Source organism: Pelobates fuscus, chromosome 7 (genome assembly GCF_036172605.1).
Source record: "Pelobates fuscus isolate aPelFus1 chromosome 7, aPelFus1.pri, whole genome shotgun sequence".
Lineage (NCBI taxonomy): Eukaryota > Metazoa > Chordata > Amphibia > Anura > Pelobatidae > Pelobates > Pelobates fuscus.
The window spans coordinates 142795879-142818888 of record NC_086323.1 but is presented as its reverse complement, the minus strand read 5'-3'; the positions used below and the strand labels follow the sequence as shown (position 1 = coordinate 142818888).

Below are 23010 nucleotides of genomic sequence, written 5' to 3'. Positions count from 1 at the left end.
CTACCAACATTTTCAGATGGAAGGTATCCACTGCCTCAGGGACCTCCTTCGACAGTCAGACTGGCTGGCCAAGTTGGACCTGAAGGACGCATATTTCACGGTCCCGATAGCGGTGGACTACAGAGACTACTTACACTTCACCTGGCACGGAAGGCGGTGGCGCTTTACCTGCCTACCGTTTGGCCTCTCCTCGGCTCCTTGGTGTTTCACCAAGATCATGAAGCCTGTAATGGAGTTCCTCCGCACCCGTGGAGTGCGGTTGATCATTTACCTGGACGACATTCTAATCATGTCCCAGTCCAGAGACCATCTCCTGGTACATCTGAGGTGGACGATCGATCTGCTTCAGAACCTGGGTTTCATGGTCAACTGGGACAAATCAGTCCTGGAACCCGCTCAGTCGATGGAATTTTTGGGTTTCAAGGTGGACTCCGTCCGCCAGTTTCTATACCTACCGGACTCGAAAGTGAAGGCAATTCGGAAGGAGTTGCGACGGGCTCTTCGTGTATCAGACCTGTCCATCAGGCATTTGGCACGGATTATTGGCCTCCTTGCGGCCTCCATACAAGCAATATTCCCGGGCCCGCTACATTATCGTGCCCTCCAGAGGCTCAAAGGTTCACACCTCCGGTCGGGTCATTCCTACGAATCTCGGGTACAGCTGGACGAGGAATCCAGGGACGAGCTGGCGTGGTGGCTGGCACACATGGAAGCATGGAACGGAAGGGCCATCTTCGGTTCTGTCCCGGACGTGGTGATCGAATCGGATGCCAGCTTACACGGCTGGGGTGCTCGCTGTGGCAGCGTTTCCACCGGAGGCAGATGGTCCGAGATAGAGAGATCCCTGCACATCAATTGCCTGGAACTCTTAGCAGGGGCATTCGCGATTCGCAGTCTTACCCCAAGACGAGCGAACTGCTGCGTTCTCCTCAAGATGGACAACGTTTCGGCAGTACGCTATATAAACCATCTCGGGGGCACCAAATCCAGGATGTTAGCCCTGTTGGCAAAGGATTTTTGGCATTTTTGCCTTTCCAACAATGTCTCAGTGACAGCGGAACACATTCCGGGTCTAGACAATTCGGACGCGGATTGGAACTCCAGACATTTGAGAGACTCGGGAGACTGGCACTTGCACGTTTCGGTATTCCAAAGCTTAGACAAGCTGTGGGGACGGTTCAGGATGGACTTGTTCGCGTCCCGTCTGAACACTCAACTACCGGAGTTTTACAGCTGGAGGCCGGACCCGGCGGCTGTGGCGACAGACGCATTTCTCCAAGACTGGCCATCGGGATGCCTGTATGCGTTTCCACCGTTCAACATGATTGCCCGAACGATCTCGAAGTTGGCTCGCCACGATTGTTGCCTGGCATTGGTCACTCCTCTGTGGAGATCACGGCCTTGGTTCCCACGCCTGTTGGAGTTGTCGATAGACTACCCCCGTTTGATTCCGAGCTTCCCGGATCTGCTTCTGGATCCGGACGGGAACTCGCACGGTCTGGTGCTCCTGCAGCAACTACCTCTGGTAGCGTGGCTCCTTTCAGGGGAACCTGGACTGTCCCGGACGTTCCGAGGTCAACTCTCCTGCTCCTCGATAACGCCTGGGCTCCCGGTACAAGATCAGCCTACCGGGCTTCATGGAAATCATGGTCTAATTGGTGCATGGAACGGGCAATGGATCCCGTATCTGCCCCTCTCCATCTGATCCTGGAGTTCCTCACGTTGTTATTTGATGCGGGCAAGGCATACCGCACGATCAACCTTTTCCGCTCGGCGATTTCGGCCGGCCATAGTGGCCTGGATGGTTCGCCTGTCGGCAGGCATCCCTTTGTATGTCGTCTCCTCAAGGGTATCCGCCTCGCTCGCCCTCCTAGAGCCCGTTTCTCGGTCTTCTGGGACGTCAACATCATGTTACAGTTCCTCTCTTCATGGTACCCTAATCATGAACTGAGCCTCAAACAATTGTCCTCAAAACTAGTGATGCTTCTCTGTTTAGTATCGTGTAAAAGAGTGTCTGATGTTAGAGCCCTGGATTGGGACGCTATTGCTTTTACCCCAGAAGGTGTCGCTTTCAACATATCCAGAAGGACAAAATCGGCATCCAAATCGTTCGTGTACCCTAGGTTCCCAGAGTGTCCGGCTCTTTGCCCGGTTGACTGCCTGAAGGCCTATCTGGATGCTACCCAATCTATCCGCTCCTTGGACCTACATCCTTTATTCGTGTCTTTTAAAGCGCCTCATCGACCTGTGTCAACTCCGACCCTGGCGCGTTGGGTGCGCTGGCTTTTGTCTTCAGCGGGTATTGACACTTCGGTTTTTACGCCTCACTCCGTTCGAGGTGCCATGGCCTCAAAGGCGTCCGCGGTCGGCTGTCGACTGGAGGACATCATGCGTGCAGCGGACTGGTCTAGGGAATCGACCTTCCGCAACTTCTATTTCAGACCTATTGAACATATCGCATCTCAAGTGATAGCACAGCTTTAAACTTGCATAATAGGAGCCTCCGTGTCTTTAATAAAATTCCCAGATTTTACTATTAACATGACGTAAAGTCATGATTTTATTAAAGACACGGAGGCGAGTATTATTCCCTCCCACCCTCCCGAGGTGAGTTTTTGGGATGAGATGCTATTGGATTCTTTGGGTAAGTTCAATTCGGTCTGTCTTTTGTTGTGATTTACGCATGTCATTTATATGTTATATTAATGATTTTCATTATGTTTTTCAGATCCCAGTTTTCTATGATTGGAGATATCGACATTGTGTTTTGATTCAAGTTTTCTCTCATTGATTTGCCTACAGTTTGTTTTGGTAAGTCTACAGTTTGGAGTTTGGATATTACCATATTTCTCTCTCTCTTTTAGCTTGATGTTATCGGTTGGTTGCCATTTACTGTTCTGGACAAGTTGGATTTCGTTCTTCTTACCTGATCTTCGGTTTTCGCAAGAAAGAGGGGGATTGTGGGAAACACAGGCCTTATATACTCACTTCCTCTGTTATGTGATTGGTTGCCTGTGTATCTATACTGTTTTTTCTTCATTTTTTACAATATTCATATTCCTCTATCTTTGCTGCTGAGGAAATAAAGAAAGAGTTATGCATAATACTCGCCTCCGTGTCTTTAATAAAATCATGACTTTACGTCATGTTAATAGTAAAATCTGGGAATTAATATATTATCAATGGCTCCTCTAGTGTTTTACAAAACCCTATCTCACCCTATCTATTCCACACTTTAACACATTTAAAGGATGACTAACTACCATAACAACTAGGGATCGACCGATTATCGGTTTTACCAATATTATCGGCCGATATTCTGTATTTTCAGCAATATCGGTATCAGCAAATAGAGATACCGATATTGCCGATAATATAGACCAGGACCGCAGCAAGCTCTTACTTACCTTTCCAGCAGCTCCCTTCAGCTCCCCTGTCTAAATCTCATGAAAGATTCAAGGGAGCTGCTGGGAAGGTAAGTAACAGCTTGCTGTTGGCCCCCAATGCACAGTCAATGCCACCGGACCACCAGGGAATGCGATGTCCCCCCTCCCTGGCCAGGTAACAAGCAGGGATGGGGAACTAAAAAAAAATAATAAATAATTATAAAATGTTTAAAATTAAATGAAATTAAACAAATTACATCCCTTCAAAAACACACACACACACCCTGCATTATATACACACACTCTGCATTCATTATATACACACACTACACAAACACACATTCTGCATTCACTTTACGCACACTACACAAACACACACTCTGCATTCACTATATATACACACTACACAAACACACCGTGCATTCATTATATACATACACTACACAAATACACACTGCATCCACTACACAAACACACACAGCTCCCCTGTCTAAACACACTGCATCCACTACATTTGGCATGTATATTTTGTGCATTTACCTTTAGAAATAGTTTATTTTTTCAAAATGGTAAATGTACAGAATATCGGCAAATTATCGACTATCGGCCTGAAAGTTCACAGATTATCAGTATCGGTATCGGCTCTAAAAAAAAATCAATATCGGTCCATCCATGATAACAACAAGTGAGAATGGCTTGTTACCTGGGCGATTTGTAAAAATGGCTGAAATTTTGAGAATGCTCGTTAGATGTGTCAATGAGACAGTCTGGACAGCTCCGAGCCTTCTATTTCAATTTTGTCTGTATTGTTCAGGCAGGGAGCACACAATGTACACACAACTTGGACCGAGCACTATCATCACCACTATGTTAATTGTTGCATATAGGGATTGTTTCATACATAAAGGGATTCTCCAAGCACCATGTCCACGTCAGTGTTTTGAAGTGGTCATGGTGCAAGGACCCTGTATATGCAGTGTGTTTCAGTATGAAATTATTTACCTACTTCAATATTTTAACGTTGCTGCTACAGGTGTAATTCAACCGCCGGCCCAGAATGGGAGCCACAGAGTGTTCTTTTAACTCTTCTGATGATTAGAGCTTCACATCCTCCAACCATTTTTACATCTGTTAGACTGTAGCAAAAAATAATATTTAGAGTAAAGTGAGCTGAAGAATAAGAACATAATAAATACAGCGCTGCTGGGAGTATGCACGCATTCTGAAGGGCAAACACTAAGTCCAGCTGACAGTGCACTGCTCGCCTTAATTTTTTAAATCAATACGTAGGATCAAAGTTAAACCAACGTATGAAAGTAAATGGGTCATAAATCCCTTAGGAATGTAGGATAATCCACCCGCCAGGCCTGGAGGGTGCACATGGCAGACTATCTATCCAGATGCACAGGCGATAATCCCACTGAGGTGCATGCAGCCCACTGGGCATGAAACTACCAACATATCTGAGAATCAGGAGACTAGCAGGAGGAGGGGGTTATCAGCCACAGGTACTATACCAGGGAATGCAAAGAGGGCAGAGATAAAGAGTGAATTAGAGTTAAATGTAAATTGTCTGGAATTCAGAATTAATTTGTAATTTTAGACCCAAATAGCTGAACTGAGAACACAGTTGACTTGGAGATTTGTTTTTCTTCAATCCAGCTGTTTTGGTAAAAAAAAAAAAAACATTTTAGTTTGAATTTCAAACACTTTACAGTTTAGTACATAACCCTAAAATATATCTGAAAAAATATGCAGAAAGTCTAACTAATACATAGCACATAATTTCAATAACTTTACTAAACATTATGGTTTAATATAAAGAGTATATTCTATTCAGTTCCCAAATCTGGACTGAATTTTTCAATATAGAGAGCACAAAACATACATTTCTAATTTTTTACAGTTAAGAGTCTCAAAGGCTAACTGTACACATAAGGTAAATGTATATATGGTGGATGAGGCTAGAATTATAAGACAGAGCTTATGGTAAAATTGACGGAACCATTGACAGCAGCCAGCAGTACAAATTAAATTAAAAGCTATCCTTAGTTTTCAAACAAGGGGGGGGGGGGGGGGGGGGGATAAAACACAAAAGTTGATGTCATTTGTATTTCAAGGGGCTCCTAATAATCTCCGGGGTTTATAGATTAATGGAAAGAGAAAAAATCAGCGCTAGATTGCCACACAAGAAAATAATAGTAAGGCTGCAATCCTTAAAGGGGAGTCCCCTATAATCCCCTAATGATAAGAAATGATGCAAAATAGAACAAAAAAAGGTTGCGCCTAAAATATACAGTAAAACATATAAGAGTGTATATAATAAATAATATAAAATAATACAATTTAATATAGAATATTAAATGAAATATAAATGGATAATTGGCAATAGTCCAGAGCACTTATCATAAGTCCATAATGGTAGATGCCGTGTATAAGAACAGGGATCCTGAGGCGTAAAATGGGGTGTGTCTTCACAAATGGGTACTTGCAATCCAGTGAGGTAATATGTGAAGAAAAAAAAAACAAGAGGAACTCCAATGGCACAGTATATAGATGAATAAAATGTTAAATAAAATAAAATAAAAGTAGTCTTACTCACACTTTTCAGAGCTAGAACCTAGCTCTGATATAACGCACGTGAAGTGGAATAATCCCCACTCAAGGATATGCGGCGTAATATTGATTGGCGAGTATCTGGCTCAGATTCAACGTCCAAGTTGGTATTATTCGACCCAGGGAGATAAAATAAAGTATATAGTGCTCTCTGTATAGTAATTAAAAGGTATAAAAAGAGAATAAATATACTACTCACAGTATATAGAGCAGGCTTGTACTGCTCAATGTAGGCGCTTGGGTGGTATCATCCCCACCTAAGGATTCTTTAGGCTTCTCGTCAGGTAGATAGTATATGTATAGTCCAGGGAAAAAGAAATCAAAATGGCTATAAAATGTTTTATGCCAAAGTATTTTCTTTATTGTAAAATAATCAAAATAATATCTAAACGCGTTTCGCCGCAAGGGCTTCTTCAAGTAGATAATAGTAAAAAAACAGGATCCCTGTTCTTATACACGGCATCTACCATTATGGACTTATGATAAGTGCTCTGGACTATTGCCAATTATCCATTTATATTTCATTTAATATTCTATATTAAATTGTATTATTTTATATTATTTATTATATACACTCTTATATGTTTTACTGTATATTTTAGGCGCAACCTTTTTTTGTTCTATTTTATAGATTAATATCTAAGCTATAAACACATGATTTTATTCACATGGCAGGATGTGGTTGTTATAAACATTGATTTATGAGCATTTTTGAAGCTGGACCACTCAAAAATATACTTAGAGGGAACAACGCTTTTGATCCATTGTACTTTCATTGCATCTTTAAAAAAAAAGGTAAGAATATGTCAGGGAACACTATAGGGTGAGGAACACAAATGTTAAAAGCAGCATCTGCCCCCCACCCACCCTAAATATAGTAAAATCTTACTTTTATTCCAGTTTGCTGCTGCTGGCTCTGTCCCTGACCTGCCTGTTTTGCTGACATCATCAGAAGTGGTGGTCTGAGCCAATCACAATGCTGTCAAGGAGACTGTCAAGGAGGCAGATCAGGAGCAGAGCCAGCACAAGCCAAACACAGCCCTGGCCAATCAGCATCTCCTCATAGAGATGTATTGAATCAAAAAGTTCAGTGTCTCCATGCAGAGGGTGGAGACACTGAATGTCAGTGCTGCACAATGTTCAGCACTGCCCCAGGAAGCACCACTAGCGGCCATCCGAAGAGTGGCCAGTGGAGGTATCCATAGGCTGTAATGTAAACACTGCATTTTCTCTGAAAAGACAGTGTTTACTGCAAAAAGCCTGAAGGGAATGATTCTACTCACCAGAACAAATGCAACAAGCTGTAGTTGTGGTGACTATAGTGTCCCTTTAATTCCATCACCTTTTAAGATATGATTATCACAAGTAAGGTGAAGATAACAAATTCACCCGGTACTCAAAAATAACTAAGCACACAAATATTGTTGGGAGCAGTCTAATAAACACAAATATTTTAGGATTTAAATCTTGCTCTTATTGCAGGCCCAGGAACTTATAACCTATATGGTAATGCAGTACAACTAGTACATTATTCTAAGTATTATTCTTTGTGTTTCAGAACTTCTCAAATATCTTTTGCCATCAGTATTTGATTACTGAAAACGCTAAAAAGACTGAGCAGGAAGTTGCAATCTGCTATCCCCTAGGTCTGCTTATGAGTTGCAGGTTGATACGGAACACATTTTCTTTTTTAACTCAGTTAAAAAAGTGCACAAAAGCCGCTGTGTGTCTGTCTATTATTGTGTTTTTTTTTATTCTATCCTTAGTTTTAATGCCAGGCAAAATATAAAGGTTCAATGAGCAAAAAGTCTATAACTCATAGTTGAAATAGCCAAGAAACAAGGAGTAAAAGATTTGTGAGCTAGTTTTCTGTGAATTATAGGCCGGACTGGCATGACGAGAGGAAATCAAATGCCAGATCTAGTATGCATGATCAAATGATTGAAACAAGGTTTATTTTTTATTCTGTTCCCCCTTTAAATGATGTAGCAGTTCAGTATACTTTGTGTAAAGCTTACTGAATGTCCCTTACCTGTGAAAATACTATTAGCTAGTTATAATCTACTAGTTGTTTGAGTAAATTGAAAATGTACTTGTGTGCATCATCTGTGTATCTCAGGTAGACCCATGGAAAAAGTCTGCCTCCGTCACAGCAATTACAAATAAAAATCATGTTTCCTCAGTTTTCCCAGAATTCCCAGCTCAACATGCAAATGAGCATAGACAGGCACCATGGTTTAGACTTTAACCTGCATTTTTTAATGGCCCTTATCAATGGACACCGTTTTAAACCCAGGCATAGATTGTGAGTAAAAAGGACCAAACAACCAGAAACCAGCCACAGACTGTATAGTTTCGAGCTTTTTGGTCTCTTCAGCATGGTGTCAATTCTGGTCTACCAGTTGAAGGTCTTCTAACAGCATGTACCCATGTACTAAATAAATTATTTCAGTAGGCAGGTTATGTTTTCAAATGCCATCCTGCACCGTGGGAGATATTAGAACTGTTATACACTGTGTGAATGGTACATTGTGGGCTCCAGGTCTCAGGCAGCAACTGCTGTTTTTAAAGGACCACTATAGGCACCCAGACCACTTCAGCTTAATGAAGTGGTCTGGGTGCCAGGTCCAGCTAGGATTAACCCTTTTTTCTATAAAAGCTTGCCCCTTCCTTAGCCCTCTCAGAATAGGTTAAAACGCACCTTATTTTCAGCTCTCCACTGCCGGCGCTGGCCCCGCCCCATTGGTGGCATCATCAAAATGCCTGATTTTTAGCCATTTAGCCCTGGGGAAAGCATTGGATTGGCTAAAATTGGCAAGGGGCGGGGCCAAACACTGTTTTGGACAAACAGCACCTCCTCAAAGAGATGCATTAACCCAAGTCACGGCTGTGTTCCTTGCTTCCAAGTCCCAAACATGTTATTTGCCCAGCAATTCCAAGTTCTACTCCATTTCCAGACTCAGTCCATGCATGTCCTTGCTGAACCTATCATTTCCAGTTCCAGCACATTATCATGTGTAATGCATGGTGAGTTACAAAGCTAAGGCCCAAACCGCTGAGCTAAATAAACTCTACAGTTCAACCAAGCTGGTGATTTTGTCCAACTCTGCTATTTTTGCCTAAAGTTTGCATATTGGTTCTCACGCCTGCCTTTTTAGTGAATAAACTGTTAAATCTTACCAACTGTCCTCTCAACTTAATATTCATTTCCTGTGTTTCCTCGCCAGGATGGATGAAAATTACAACCTTCTTCCACATGGGGTGAATTTTCAGGATGCCATTTTCTCAGACACTCCAGAAAACCACCGCATGTTCGCCAGTCTTTTCCAGTTCTCAAACTGTTCCATTGGAGTTGATCCTCAAATCTACACTCCGGACTGGGAAGTACAAGAAGACCACAGGGTGAGACAGAACAGTGGTGCTGGTTTTTGATACCCACCTCCTGCTGAAGGTCCCATTAAATGCAAATGTTAAACATTTGCTTAAAGGATCAGTGTAGGCACCATAACCACTACAGTGTGATGTAGTGTTTATGGTGCCTAGCATAACACTACACGATTACAATTTATTTGACAAAATTTACTCCTATGTTAGTTGTAAGATTTTATCCAACCACTCACAAATTGCTTATGATCGTGTGCCCAAAAACTCAAGCTTTTCTTAGAAATTAATCAAATCTTGTTCTGTTTTACATTTTTAGTAACAGGGACCTCTCCTAGGTGGTGTTAGCAATGATTCTATCAGGGTCATTCCCTGAAGTATGAATTGTTCTGAATTTAAATGTAAGTTAAAGTGTATTTAAATCCAGGATCATTCACTAAGTTCCATATAACGTTCTATAAAGAAAAAAGAAAAAAATCCAATAACATGGTTAACATAATTCAGGCAAAATAGCCAAGCTTCGACTACAGCTTAGTTGGAGAATGTGACGTAAACTCCCGTGCCACAGACATTTGATGAAGCTTGAAGGCCAACCATCAACCCACAGACTGTGAGTCCCCACATACTGTGAGTCTGGTCTCAGAGCCCTCAGCAATGGATTATTGTCAATGTTGTAGGTATGGGGGCCCTGGAGGCATACTGTGCTTCCCAGCCAGACTTGAGGATCTCTGGAGATTGCCTGGATTAATTTTACACATCAAAAGCCTGACCGGGAGATACCCTGAAAACATCTGGAACTCTTCTTCGGATTGGGACTGTTCCGAGGTCCAGTTAATCGTCAAGTGGGTCCTGCTCGGATCCTCAACCCTCAAATAGAGTGCTGTTTGTAGGGGGTTTGGACAGGCAAGGAAGGCAGGGACTAAGCCATCGCACGCCTGGAACTTGTCACAGCGATAGACCCAGTAAAAGTTTAACACTCTAATTCTGGCTCGGATTCTCCATCAGGGAGCTAATTGGAAAGTGAGGTAACTTGGTAATGACATAAAAACAATAATAGTGTGGTATGTCAGGTATAGTGGGTGGATAAATAGTGGTAAGTGATCCACACTCACATGGCCCAGAGCTAACTCAGAGCTCAGCTGTTAGCACGCCTGGACAGAACAATCCCCGTCTAAGGATATGTGGGTATCTTTCACGATCTCAGATGGGCGATATATGAAAAAATAAGAGAACTCCAAATAGTGCAGTGTGTATAGATAAAATATGTGAATAATACATTCATGGTCCCTGACGTCGCGTCACTTCCGGGGCGACACCGGAAGTTACGTCAGACGCACCCGAAAGACCTTACAACGTGCATATCTTGGAAATAAGATTTACACATTTCTTCAATGGACTCTATACCTTATCTATCCCAATGGAACACAGCATCACTAATATAGTTTTGTGTGTGTTCCATATATGGAACACGGATATAACCACAAACACATTGCGCCGCGTCACTTCCGGTATGACGCGTGCGGTTCACCAGTAGTTACAGGAAGCATCAATTACACAAAGCAGGAAGTAATTACCATTATTAGGACTCCTATATAAACGATTGGTACCAGGACATTCTCCACACTTCTGAGGAAGCCTTTTACAGGTGAAACGCGTCAAGTGGATTACTAGAGACTATATACTTATATTTTACCTACTTTTAATATATTTTTGTTAATAAATTATCCTTTTTATTATATTTGGATTTTTATTATTTTTTCATTCCTGGCTACCAACTTGTTCCTTGGTGGGGACCATACCACCCAAGCTATTAAGACTAGAGCAAGTTCTGCTCTAGCAAATGTGAGTACAACACTTTATTACTTATTCACATATTTTTATCTATACACACTGCACTATTTGGAGTTATTTTATCTTTCCATATATCGCCCATCTGAGACTGTGAGGACAACTACATATCCTTAGGCGGGGATTGTTCCGTCCAGGCGTATTAACAGCTGAGCTCTAAGTTAGCTCTGGGCCATGTGAGTGTGGATTACCTATTACTAATTACCCACCCACTATATCTAATATACTACACTATTACTGTTTTTATGTTTTATGCTTTCTTTGAGGTCAATTGATCATCAACTTGTTCCTTGGTGGGGATTATACCACCTATGCCATTAAGACTAGAGCAAGTTCTGCTCTAGCAAATGTGAGTACGATATCTTATTATTTATTCACATATTTTATCTATACACACTGCACTATTTGGAGTTCTCTTATTTTTTCATATATCGCCCATCTGAGATCGTGAAAGATACCCACATATCCTTAGACGGGGATTGTTCCGTCCAGGCGTGCTAACAGCTGAGCTCTGAGTTAGCTCTGGGCCATGTGAGTGTGGATCACTTACCACTATTTATCCACCCACTATACCTGACATACCACACTATTATTGTTTTTATGTTTTATGTTTTCTTTGAGGTCAATTGTATAAGAAGACTCCTTGCTATTACCTTTGTGTACGTATACTTACATATTTTTACGTATTTATATTGAGGGCGCGGTTTCCTTCTTTTTCTCTTTCACATTTATTCACTACAAGGTTGGGGTTCCTTGTATTGGTTACTGCTGCCATATCATCCTAAAACATATAGTGAGCGCCTAATCCACCAGAACTTGGTAATGAGCTTTGCAGGGATATATACTGTTCTGGGGGTTTGAGGCGGACATTTTGTGTGCTATGCCTCTAGGGCTATGAGGGCACAGCAGAGAGCCTTTTGCATTAGCTGTGGATACTGTTATTAGATCCCCAGACAGAGTGGCACCAAGGAGAGAAATTGGCTTTGTATGGAGCACCCTCTGCAGAGAGAGCCAACATTGCTGTGTATAAATACCTGCGTGATGTGCAATAAAATAGTTCTACACCCTGCATTCGTCTAATGTGTGGGTGAAAACTATAGTTTTTGCTTTACAGGAGAGAAGTTCTCACTGCAGCCTGGTCTAGTGGTAGAGGTCCTCAGAGTCCCCAGTCAAGCTTGGACGACTGGGTCTGAAGTGCTCCAAAAGCCTTAGGTAGTCGCTAGGAAGCTGACATGGCACTCGGGAGCTCTGTCAAAGAGTACTTCTCCAAAACCTGCTATTTTGTGTACATTTGTACAAACATACTTAAGTAGCAAACAAATGAATATGCACTCAAATCCCAACTATAATATTGCTTTTATTAGATCATCAATGTGTACATTTTGAAACCAAAGGACCTGTAAAACAATTCCAAACTAATACCCACAAATATTATCTTCTATTTCTTTGTAGCTTTCTCAAAACCAGGGTTAGATCTGATGCACCAAATTGTATTTTAATTTCCCTTTCTCCCATATTTTATTGCAGTTGCTTTGTAGCACAGTACAGAAAGCCCTTCTGGAGGAAGAGGAACGTGTGAAGAACCTGTCTCAAAAAGTGCGGATACTGGAGAAAGCCAATGGACATCTGAGAGAGAAAGTGAAGAACCTCAAGCGCTCTTTGCGTCAGGCTAGCATGGAGAATAAGAAAGAGGCTAAGAAACTGGAGAAACTGGAGAAGGAAAAAAGTATTGCCCAAGGTGCATCAAAGCAGGACAACCACAAGAAGGTTCAAGCTAGACCAGCCAATAAACAGACAGGAAACAAACTGGATTAGGCTTTGATTATGGATGACCATAGATGGAACAAGGCTAGTTTTAAAGGGTTGTAAAAAGATCAGAAGTGCTTAACCCAGTTTTCTAGTTCAAAACGGATCCGATCATAAAATATTTAGTTTTTACATGTAAATAATAGGGTTTATTCACTAATCTGGGGATTGTGAAGAGATTCATTGAAGACCAAAATAGCCAAATTACAAAAATCCTCCATGTCTGCTATTTTTCCAGCTTGACTCTTTTGGCCTAAGATTCCCTTAGTTAATTCTCCACAATTTCTGTTTTAGTTAAAAAAAATCCTTTTATATAACAGGGTAGTTTTATACGTACATTTTTTTGTATTTAAGGTGCTTTTTATGTTGTTTTCTTTTGAGCCACTTTCATTTTATCTTGCTGTGGTACTGTTCTATGGATGTTTCTTTTCAGGAGTACGCTAGATCGTCAGGCGCTACATACAGCAAAGACTTTTCTGAAAAGATTTAGGCCCATATACTGTTTAAAACAAATTAGTAACATAATTTAATGCATGATTTCAATGTTTTTAACAGAGAAAAATAGGAGGTTTTTTTAAAGAATCTCAATTTTACCCAAACAGACTATTATATTGGTCTAAAAGATATGTTACTATATTTAAAGGACAGTATTACAAATGTCAGTGCATGCTAAGGTTATGTAACAGAGTAGTGTTCTATAAAAAGAAAAAATACAGTGCATTTTGTTTTCCTATTACTATGCACTTCTTTTCTACTCACATGTTAAGTGACTTGTGCTTACGTCTCTGTAAAAAACAAAAAACAAAAAAAAACATATTAAAATATTTGCATCTAAATCAGATATTGATTCTAAATCAGCTTTGCATTCCAGGAATGAGCCATGACTATAAGATTGGACCCCAAAATGGCACTGCCCACGGAATCAAGGATTGCCGGAATCTGAGTTGAATTTACTGTGAGGGCTAACAAGGCCTTGGGTGGCACTTTCCAGGTGGGCTGCAAAAAAGGCTGCCTCTGCAACTTAATCAGGTGCCTTGTTAGCCTTCCCCAGAGGTGGCAGCTATGCTCATTGAAGGTGGGCAGCAAGGGAGCGCTGATTCCTGTGTTCTTATTGCTCTGCTACCTCCCGAGCCCTGCTATGATGCCGGGAACCGAAATATGGTCCATCATTCTGGCCCTGGCATCACTAACGGCACGCAATGGAGCTGAGGAAAAAGATAAGAGCAACCCCAAATGGACACCAGGGACAGGATCCCTACTGGACTCCAAGGAAATAATCCACTTCAGCTCTCCCAAAGATAGGGAGGCTGGGTGGACTTAAATTAAAATAATAAAAAAAGTGTATGAGAAAATATGTGTGAGTGTGTCTGTCAGTAAATTTGTATGTCTGTCAGTGAATATGTGTGTCAGTGTGTGTGTGTGTGTGTGTGTTTGTCAGAGTGTGCCAAATCAGTGAGGATATGTGTGTCTATGAGTGAGTTTGTGTGTCAAATCCATGTGTCAAATCAGTAAATGTGTGCGTGACTGTTAGTGAATATGTGTGTCTGTCAAGATTGTGTCAAATAATTGAGGGTGTGTGTATCTGTAAGTGAGTGGGTGTGTCAGTGTACGTCTGTCAAATGGAAAAAAAGAAATATCCAGGCACCCCTGAGGTTTCTTCTAAAAGACAGTCTTTATTTGAAACAAGGAAGTGGAGATGTTTTGGCTCCTCTCCGAGCTTTGATCAAGACTTAATGAAGTTCAGAGAGGAGCCAAAACGTTGTGTCCACTTCCTTGTTTCAAATAAAGACTGCCTTCTAGAAGAAACCTCAGGTGTGCCTGGATATTTGTTTTTTGCCGTTTAATGTATTCAGTGATTGGCCCTCCCTTTCTGGAGCACCCTGCAGGAAGTATTCCCCCTGTTTTAGTGTGTGCATTTTACTTTTGCTTGTTTTTTGCAAACAAGTGTATGTCTGTCAGTGTAAGTGTATGTGAGTTAAACAGTGTGTGTGCCAATAACTGTATGTCTGTCAGTGTATGTATTAGTGAGGATACATGTGTCAACAGAATCATTTTTGACTCTAGACTAAATTCGCTTTACCATTAAATTGCAACCTAGAATTGAAAACAGTCTGGAAATAGCTTTTCACTTAAAAATTACAGGTTTGGATTTTGAACAGATTATGTTTCCCAAATATATTTGCAGGCAGCCTGAGAAATAAATTCCTTTGAAGAGGTTTAAACAACAGATCATTGCTTTAGTTTTCCATGCAGTTTTGGCAAACATTATTTCCACATAATTATTCAAAATTGTATATTCAAACTATTATTCTTTTTTTAAGAACATGGTGTTTTTATTATACTAAATCCTGCATTCTTACTTTCATTCGCTCAGTTCTTTTCTTCTTAATGAAAAATCCAGATTTTGTTTGAGAACTAAAAACAAAAAAATATATTTAAAAAAAATATATATAAAAAAAGCAAGCTAGCTCTCAGTTGCAATATTTTACTGTGCGGAATGAATAACACCAGAACTCAATAACACTGCTTGGGTTTGCTGGTTCTTACTGGGTGTGAAAAAGTTATACAATTACGTTGCTTGAATTGTGTTATCCTATATAGCACCAACCTTTTCTATTCTGCAGCACAGTACAAAGCATATTTAGGGTTTTAAAACCTAAAACAATTGAACCAGGGGGGCCGAGCCAGCTGAGGAATGGAGAAATTGTGCTCTTGTAGGTTCTGTGCCTCCAAATAACAAAATCGACTGATTTAAGATGGTAAAAGTACTCACCTGCTCATCTCCCCCTCTCTAGGCTGAGACGGGTGGTCATGGGAGCAAAATCATAAAACAGAGAGCCGACAAAGGCACATCTTCCCGAGATATCTGAGAACTCGGGACAAATCGGGGACAAAATGGTGATGGGGGACGAGGGCTATTCCTCGGAGGAAAGCCCTTTTGATCAGGGTGCTGGGGTTTAGTTCGACCTTCCTACAAGTCCCAAGTCCAGGCAACCCACTGCAGATGAGCCAGTCACTGCAAGCCTGCTCAAGACCATGTTCGCTGATATCGCATCAGACATGGCCTTCTTCAAGGATGCCATGGAGGGAGCCACCTCTCGCATTGCCATGCTGGAGGTCTCATTGAGCACACAAGACTGGAGATTAACCTCAGTAGAACACAAACTCAAGGAACTTGTGAAGCACCAACATGCATCTACAGAGAGGGAAAAAAATATTTGATCCCCTACTGATTTTAAACGTTTGTCCACGGACAAAGAAATATTCAGTTCATAATGTTAATGGTAGGTGTATTTTAACAGTCAGAGTCAGAATAAAAAAATCCATAAAAATGCATGTAAAAAAAGTTATTAATTGATTTGCATGTCAATGAGTGAAATAAGTATTTGATCTCCTATCAGTCAGCAAGATTTCTGGCTCCCAGGTGTCTTTTATACAGGTAACGAGCTGAGATTCGGAGCTTTCTCTTAAAGGGAGTGCTCCTCATCTCAGCTCGTTACCTATATAAAAGACACCTGTCCACAGAAGCAATCAATCAGATTCCAAACTCTCCACCATGACCAAAGAGCTGTCCAAGGATGTCAGGGACAAGATCGTAGACCTTGGTTGCTTCATCTAAGTGTTGCTTCTAAGTGTGTGTGGTTGGAGATATTCTGGAGATAAACTGGAGGTAATCTGAGTTATTCAGGAGGATAAATAAAAAGTTAAAATTAGTTTGATTTAAATTATTCACCTCATTGGAATGGCAGACTTAGTTCAGTGTAATAGTTGCTATGCATTTGTTCCACTTTTTGGAGGTGTGGTTGTTGTCTAATCTGTAGACAGTTCTCCATCTTGCGGCAGGAGATTGTATTTTTGAAGCCTGAGATTTGTACATTATCTGGTAAACAAGCTCAGGCTGGAACTGCTGCAAAGCCACTGTCGCAGAGACATAATAGGAATGGCAAATGGATCACTGTAGGATCTGGTAGACTTGTGGATAAAAGGCACATTGCACAGTCTGTTGCTCTACATAATTCATTTTCTGCACTTTCAGAGTGTAATGGTGTTATGGAGACAGGCACTGAGGCTAGTGGTGCTGTGGAGAGAGGCACTGAGGCTAGTGGTGTTGTGGAGAGAGGAACTGAGGCTAGTGGTGTTATGGAGAGAGGAAACGAGGCTAGTGGTGTTGTGGAGAGAGAAACCGAGGCTAGTGGTGTTGTGGAGAAAGGAACTGAGGCTAGTGGTGTTGTGGAGAGAGGCTTGGAAACTATGGTGAGGCCTAATAGGAAGCAGTTGTTGTTGGGGGATTCCATCATAAGAGGTGTGGAGATGGACAATGGTGGTCTTGTGAGGTGTCTTCCCGGAGCTACTGCTCACAGAGACAGGAGACGTATCTGTAATATTGTTAAGCGAGCAAAGCAGGAAGGGGAATTGGATGTACTTGTCCATCTAGGGACAAATGACTTGGCTTGCAATGAGGTTTCAGAGGTTAAGGAAGTTTTTAGTGTTTTTGCCAATGATATACGGCAGGTTGCTTCCACACGGTCATTCTCTGAAGTTCTGCCTGTGCATAACACTCAGAACGACAGGCGGATGCGTATTAGGGACTTTAACTTGTGGCTTGGTGAATGGTGGCTCTGTACAAAATAAACTGTACAAACTGTAAATAAACTGTACAAAAAAGATGGTTTGCATCTTTCTCAAAAGGGAACAAATGTTCTCAGTGAACAGTTTAGAGGTTTTGCTAGGATGTATTTAAACTAGGAGGGTGGCAAAAGGGTGATAAAACATCAATCCAATTGTCCCCCAAAACAAGGACAGAAGGTGCCTGTAGCAAGTGTGTTAAAAAATGATAAGCTTAGAGTCATGTCTACAAATGCTCGCAGTTTAGGGAATAAGATCCATGAACTTGTGGCAATAATGGCAACTGATAGTGTAGATTTAGTCGCTGTTACTGAGACATGGTATAATGAGGAAAATGACTGGGACATAGCAATACCAGGGTACTCTTTATATAGAAAAGACAGGGAAGGCAGGAAAGGGGGAGGGGTTGCCCTGTATGTGAAGGAAAGCATAAAATCTAGCCTAACAAAAGTTAGTGAGGTGAACATAGAGTCCGTTTGGGTTACGTTAGAATTTGGCAATCACACTGTAATTCGTGTAGGTGTGATTTATAGGCCCCCAGGACAAATTGAAATGTTAGATACTCTACTAGTTGAGGAAATAGCTAAAATGACAATGAAGGGGGAAGTTATCATCATGGGTGACTTTAATCTTCCTGATGTGAATTGGAAAACAAAAATAGCTGCTTGTGCCAGGAGCACACATATTCTAAACTCCCTACTGGGATTGTCTCTAAAACAAGTCGTTGAGGAGCCAACTCGGAAAGAGGCCATACTAGATTTAGTGTTAACAAATGGAGATTTGGTATCCGATATTACTGTAGGTGAAAGTTTAGGATCCAGTGATCATCAGTCAGTGTGGTTTAATATAAGAACAGTGACTGAGTCACACCACACAAAAACAAAAGTTTTAGAGTTTAAAAAAACAGACTTTTCTAAAATTCGAATATGTGTAAAGGAGTCATTATCAGACTGGGGCAATTTAAATGGAGTCCAAGAGAAATTGGATTATTTAAAAGTTGCACTACTGAAGGCAACAGAAAATTGCATTAGGCTTGTCAGTAAAAGCAAAAAATTGAAGAAACCACTGTGGTACGCAGATGTGCATCCGCAGATGTACATCCGCAGATGTGGCCAAAATAGTAAAAAACAAAAAGTTAGCATTTAGTAATTATAAAAAAAACCAGAGTGGGGGGCGGGGCCGGACCGCCATGCCGAGAGGTCGCACACAAGGCGAGCTCCTGCAGAAAATCGTCTTTAAAGCCTGTAAAAAGCTCAAAACGACCTACCTGCAGTCTGGCAGAAGCGGTCCTGCGGGCAAAGAGGCGCTGGTGCTGAGGCCAATCTAAATACAAGCGATCGGACACTGGAAAAGGCACATCGGCACAGCCACATCTGAGGCCTACACGGGCGGTGAGTGAGGTGGACGGCCGCCGCCTTGCTATCCTGCCCGGTGGGTTCCACTCGGACCTCTGAAGCCACGTGGTAGAGGCCTCGTTCCCCCCCCTTTGGACCGGTGGGGGTCATCCCGGTCCCAGGGGACTGTTCCCGTGGCCAGAAGAACCCAGAGTGAGGAGGAACCTCCGCTGCCAACATGGCGGTTTATGGAGCAAAACTATAATGGCGGCAAAGAAAGGAAGCACCAGAGCAAAGCAGATCAGCACCGTTAGGAAACCGCGGATGACGGACAGGCAGAGGGGTTCCCCTAGACAGCTACACCCGACCTGCAAACATGCGGGAACCAGGAACCCAGCGGTGACATACAGCCGGTATCTGCTACCCGACCGCACACCACACAGCGCCGACAACCCTGCTGCCATATCGGACACCCCAGTGCTCTAAATCACCCCCTGGGGAGGATTGGGCAGCTGCAAGGGACTACAACCGAAAGGCACACTAACCCCTCTCACCACCTTCCATGCAGATCGGGACTCGGGTAAGCCTGTACCATCTGGGGTTACCCCTGAGGAACTGGGCCGCGGGACTGACTCCTGTCCCCCCTACCATCTACACAAGCGGTGAAGTCCTCTCTACACCCCAAGCGGTTAACACTAAAGGCATGAAACAAGCTCATCAGTTGTTTCACATTAATGTCGCCCACGCCATACACCACGCTACCTGGACTGTATATCACCTATGCACCCAGCAAGGGGACCAAACACACATAAGCTGAGCTTCAAAGCTATACCTAACCTGAACTATCAAAGGCCAGGTTCGTTGCTGGTACATAAAATGCAAACCTCTCGCCTGGGAACATTTAACCCTCATAGCGCTGCTTTGTCTAGTGTAGCCTGACATGTTTAAGCGCTCTGTTATTTAATTTTTTCTAAGGATCCAAAGCGACATTGAAGTATACTGGCGCAAATGCTTATTATTAACCTCATGTATGCTTGTATTACCAGAATCAATAGCTTAAACTCATATCTTTAATATAAAAATGTGCTGTCATATCGCATGCCATGCTAAATCTAATGTTCCTAATATACTTGCTAATGCTGTTGTGGCATCGCAAGAAAATGTAACCTGTCTCTCCATGCACAAGAAAAATAAAGAATTAAAAAAAAAAAAAAAAAACAGAGTGAGGAAGACAGAATGATCTATAAGATTAGGCAGAAAGAGGCTAAGCAAGTTATAAGAGCTTCCAAATCACACACAGAAGAGAAAATAGCACAGGGACAAAACTTTTTTTAGATACATAAATGAGAAAAGAAAAGTAAAACAAGGATTAGTTAGATTAAAAACAAAAGAAGGAAGGTATGTAGATGAGGATAAAGGTCTAGCTGACTGCCTCAATGAATATATTTGTTCGGTATTTACAGATGAAAATGAAGGAGAGGGACCTCAGTTAAGAAAAAGGATAAATGAGTCATTTATTACACGTGAGTTTACAGAGGAAGAGGTTCTATTTCAACTGTCAAAAGTAAAGACAAATAAGTCAATGGGACCTGATGGAATACACCCAAAGCTATTAAAAGAGCTTAGTGGTGTACTAGCAAAACCATTAACAGATTTATTTAACCAATCATTGATAACAGGAGTAGTCCCAAAAGATTGGAAGTTGGCGAATGTTGTGCCCATTCACAAGAAAGGTAATAGGGAGGAGTCAGGCAACTATAGGCCAGTAAGCCTTACTTCAGTAGTGGGGAAAGTGATGGAAACCATGTTAAAGGATAGGATTGTTGAACATCTTCAGGGAGATCATGCCAAACTAATCTTATTGATTTTTTTGATTGGGTAACTAAAATTATAGATCAGGGTGGTGCAGTAGACATTGCTTACTTAGATTTCAGTAAGGCTTTTGACACTGTTGCACAAGAAGGCTTATCAATAAACTGCAATCTTTAAGTTTGGATTCCAATATTGTTGAATGGGTGAGGCAGTGTCTGAGTGACAGGCAACAGAGGGTTGTAGTCAATGGAATATATTTGAAGCTTGGGCTTGTCACCAGTGGGGTACCTCAGGGATCTGTACTTAGACCCATTCTCTTTAATATTTTTATTAGTGATATTACAGAAGGTCTTGATGGTAAGGTATGTCTTTTTGCTGATGATACTAAGATATGTAACAGGATTGATGTTCCAGGAGGGATAAGCCACATGGCTAATGATTTAGGTAAACTAGAAAAATGGCCAGAGTTGTGGCAACTGACATTTAATGTGGATAAGTGCAAGATAATGCATCTTGGACATAAAAACCCAAGGGCAGAGTACAGAATATTTGATAGAGTCCTAACCTCGACATCTGAGGAAAGGGATTTAGGGGTGATTATTTCTGATGACTTAAAGGTAGGCAGACAATGTAATAGAGCAGCAGGACATGCTAGCAGAATGCTTGGTTGTATAGGGAGAGGTATTAGCAGTAGAAAGAGGGAAGTGCTCATGCCATTGTACAGAACACTGGTGAGACCTCACTTGGAGTATTGTACGCAGTACTGGAGACCGTATCTTCAGAAGGATATTGATACCTTAGAGAAAGTTCAGAGAAGGGCTACTAAACTGGTTCATGGATTGCAGGATAAAACTTACCAGGAAAGGTTAAAGGATCTTAACATGTATAGCTTGGAGGAAAGACGAGACAGGGGGGATATGATAGAAACCTTTAAATATATAAAGGGAATCAACACAGTAAAGGAGGAGACTATATTTAAAAGAAGAAAAACTACCACAACAAGAGGACATAGCCTTAAATTAGAGGGACAAAGGTTTAAAAATAATATCAGTATTACTTTACTGAGAGGGTAGTGGATGCATGGAATAGCCTTACAGCTGAAGTGGTAGAGGTTAACACAGTAAAGGAGTTTAAGCATGCGTGGGATAGGCATAAGGCTATCCTAACTATAAGATAAGGCCAGAGACTAATGAAAGTATTTAGAAAATTGGGCAGACTAGATGGGCCGAATGGTTCTTATCTGCCGTCACATTCTATGTTTCTATTTTACTATGTTACACAAGGCTGGAATAGGCTACAAGACCATCACCAAGCAGCTAGGTGAGAAGGTGACAACAGTTGGTGCGATTCTTCGCAAATGGAAGAAACACAAAATAACTGTCAGTCTTCCTCGGTCTGGTGCTCCATGCAAGATCACCTCGTGGAGTTTCAATGATCATGAGAACGGTGAGGAATCAGCCCAGAACTACACAGGAGGATCTTGTTAATGATCTAAAGGCAGCTGGGACCATAGTCACCAAGAAAAGAATTGGTAACACACTACGCCGTAAAGGACTAAAATCCGGCAGCGCATGCAAGGCCCCCCTGCTCAAGAAAGCACATGTTCAGGCCCATCTGAAGTTTGCCAAAGAACATCTGAATGATTCTAAGGAGAACTGGGTGAAAGTGTTGTGGTCATATGAAACCAAAATCGAGCTCTTTGCACACTAAGCTAGCCTGTCCTACTAAATATGTTTCCACACCTCTATCAACATGGCTAGGATTTTGAATCGACTAGTTTATCTTGTCTAATATGTAACCTAGACATGCTTTGCTTAGCTTGTAATTTACACTGCTTAAAAGAAAAATGTGCAGAATACTCAAATGCCTTGTAGCCAATATACGCGATGTCTAACTAACTGCCTAGTCAGTGCTGTTGGGGCATTGAAAGCTTATCTGTAAAACATGTGCACTCAAAAATAAAGAATATATAAAAAAAAAAATCAAGCTCTTTGGCATCAACTCAACTCGCCGTGTTTGGAGGAGGAGGAATGCTGCCTATGACCCCAAGAACACCATCCCTATCGTCAAACATGGAGGTAGAACCATTATGCTTTAGGAGGGTTTTTCTGCTAAGGGGACAAGACAACTGCACCGCATCAAACGGACGATGGACAGGGCTATGTACCATCAAATCTTGGGTGAGAACCTCCTTCCCTCAG

The 23010-nt window shown here is 41.7% G+C and overlaps 1 protein-coding gene across 1 annotated transcript in view; it reads left to right on the top strand.

Moving 5' to 3' along the window:
- The window catches only part of LOC134568844 (coiled-coil domain-containing protein 3-like), a 32298-nt gene extending 18691 nt beyond the window's left edge, over positions 1 to 13607 (top strand). The window contains exons 3-4 of the mRNA XM_063427532.1: positions 9230 to 9404; positions 12759 to 13607. Coding sequence (XP_063283602.1) covers positions 9230 to 9404; positions 12759 to 13046 — 463 coding nt within the window. The 3' untranslated portion in view covers positions 13047 to 13607. The remainder of the gene's footprint in view (positions 1 to 9229; positions 9405 to 12758) is intronic.
- Positions 13608 to 23010: the final 9403 nt, after the last annotated feature.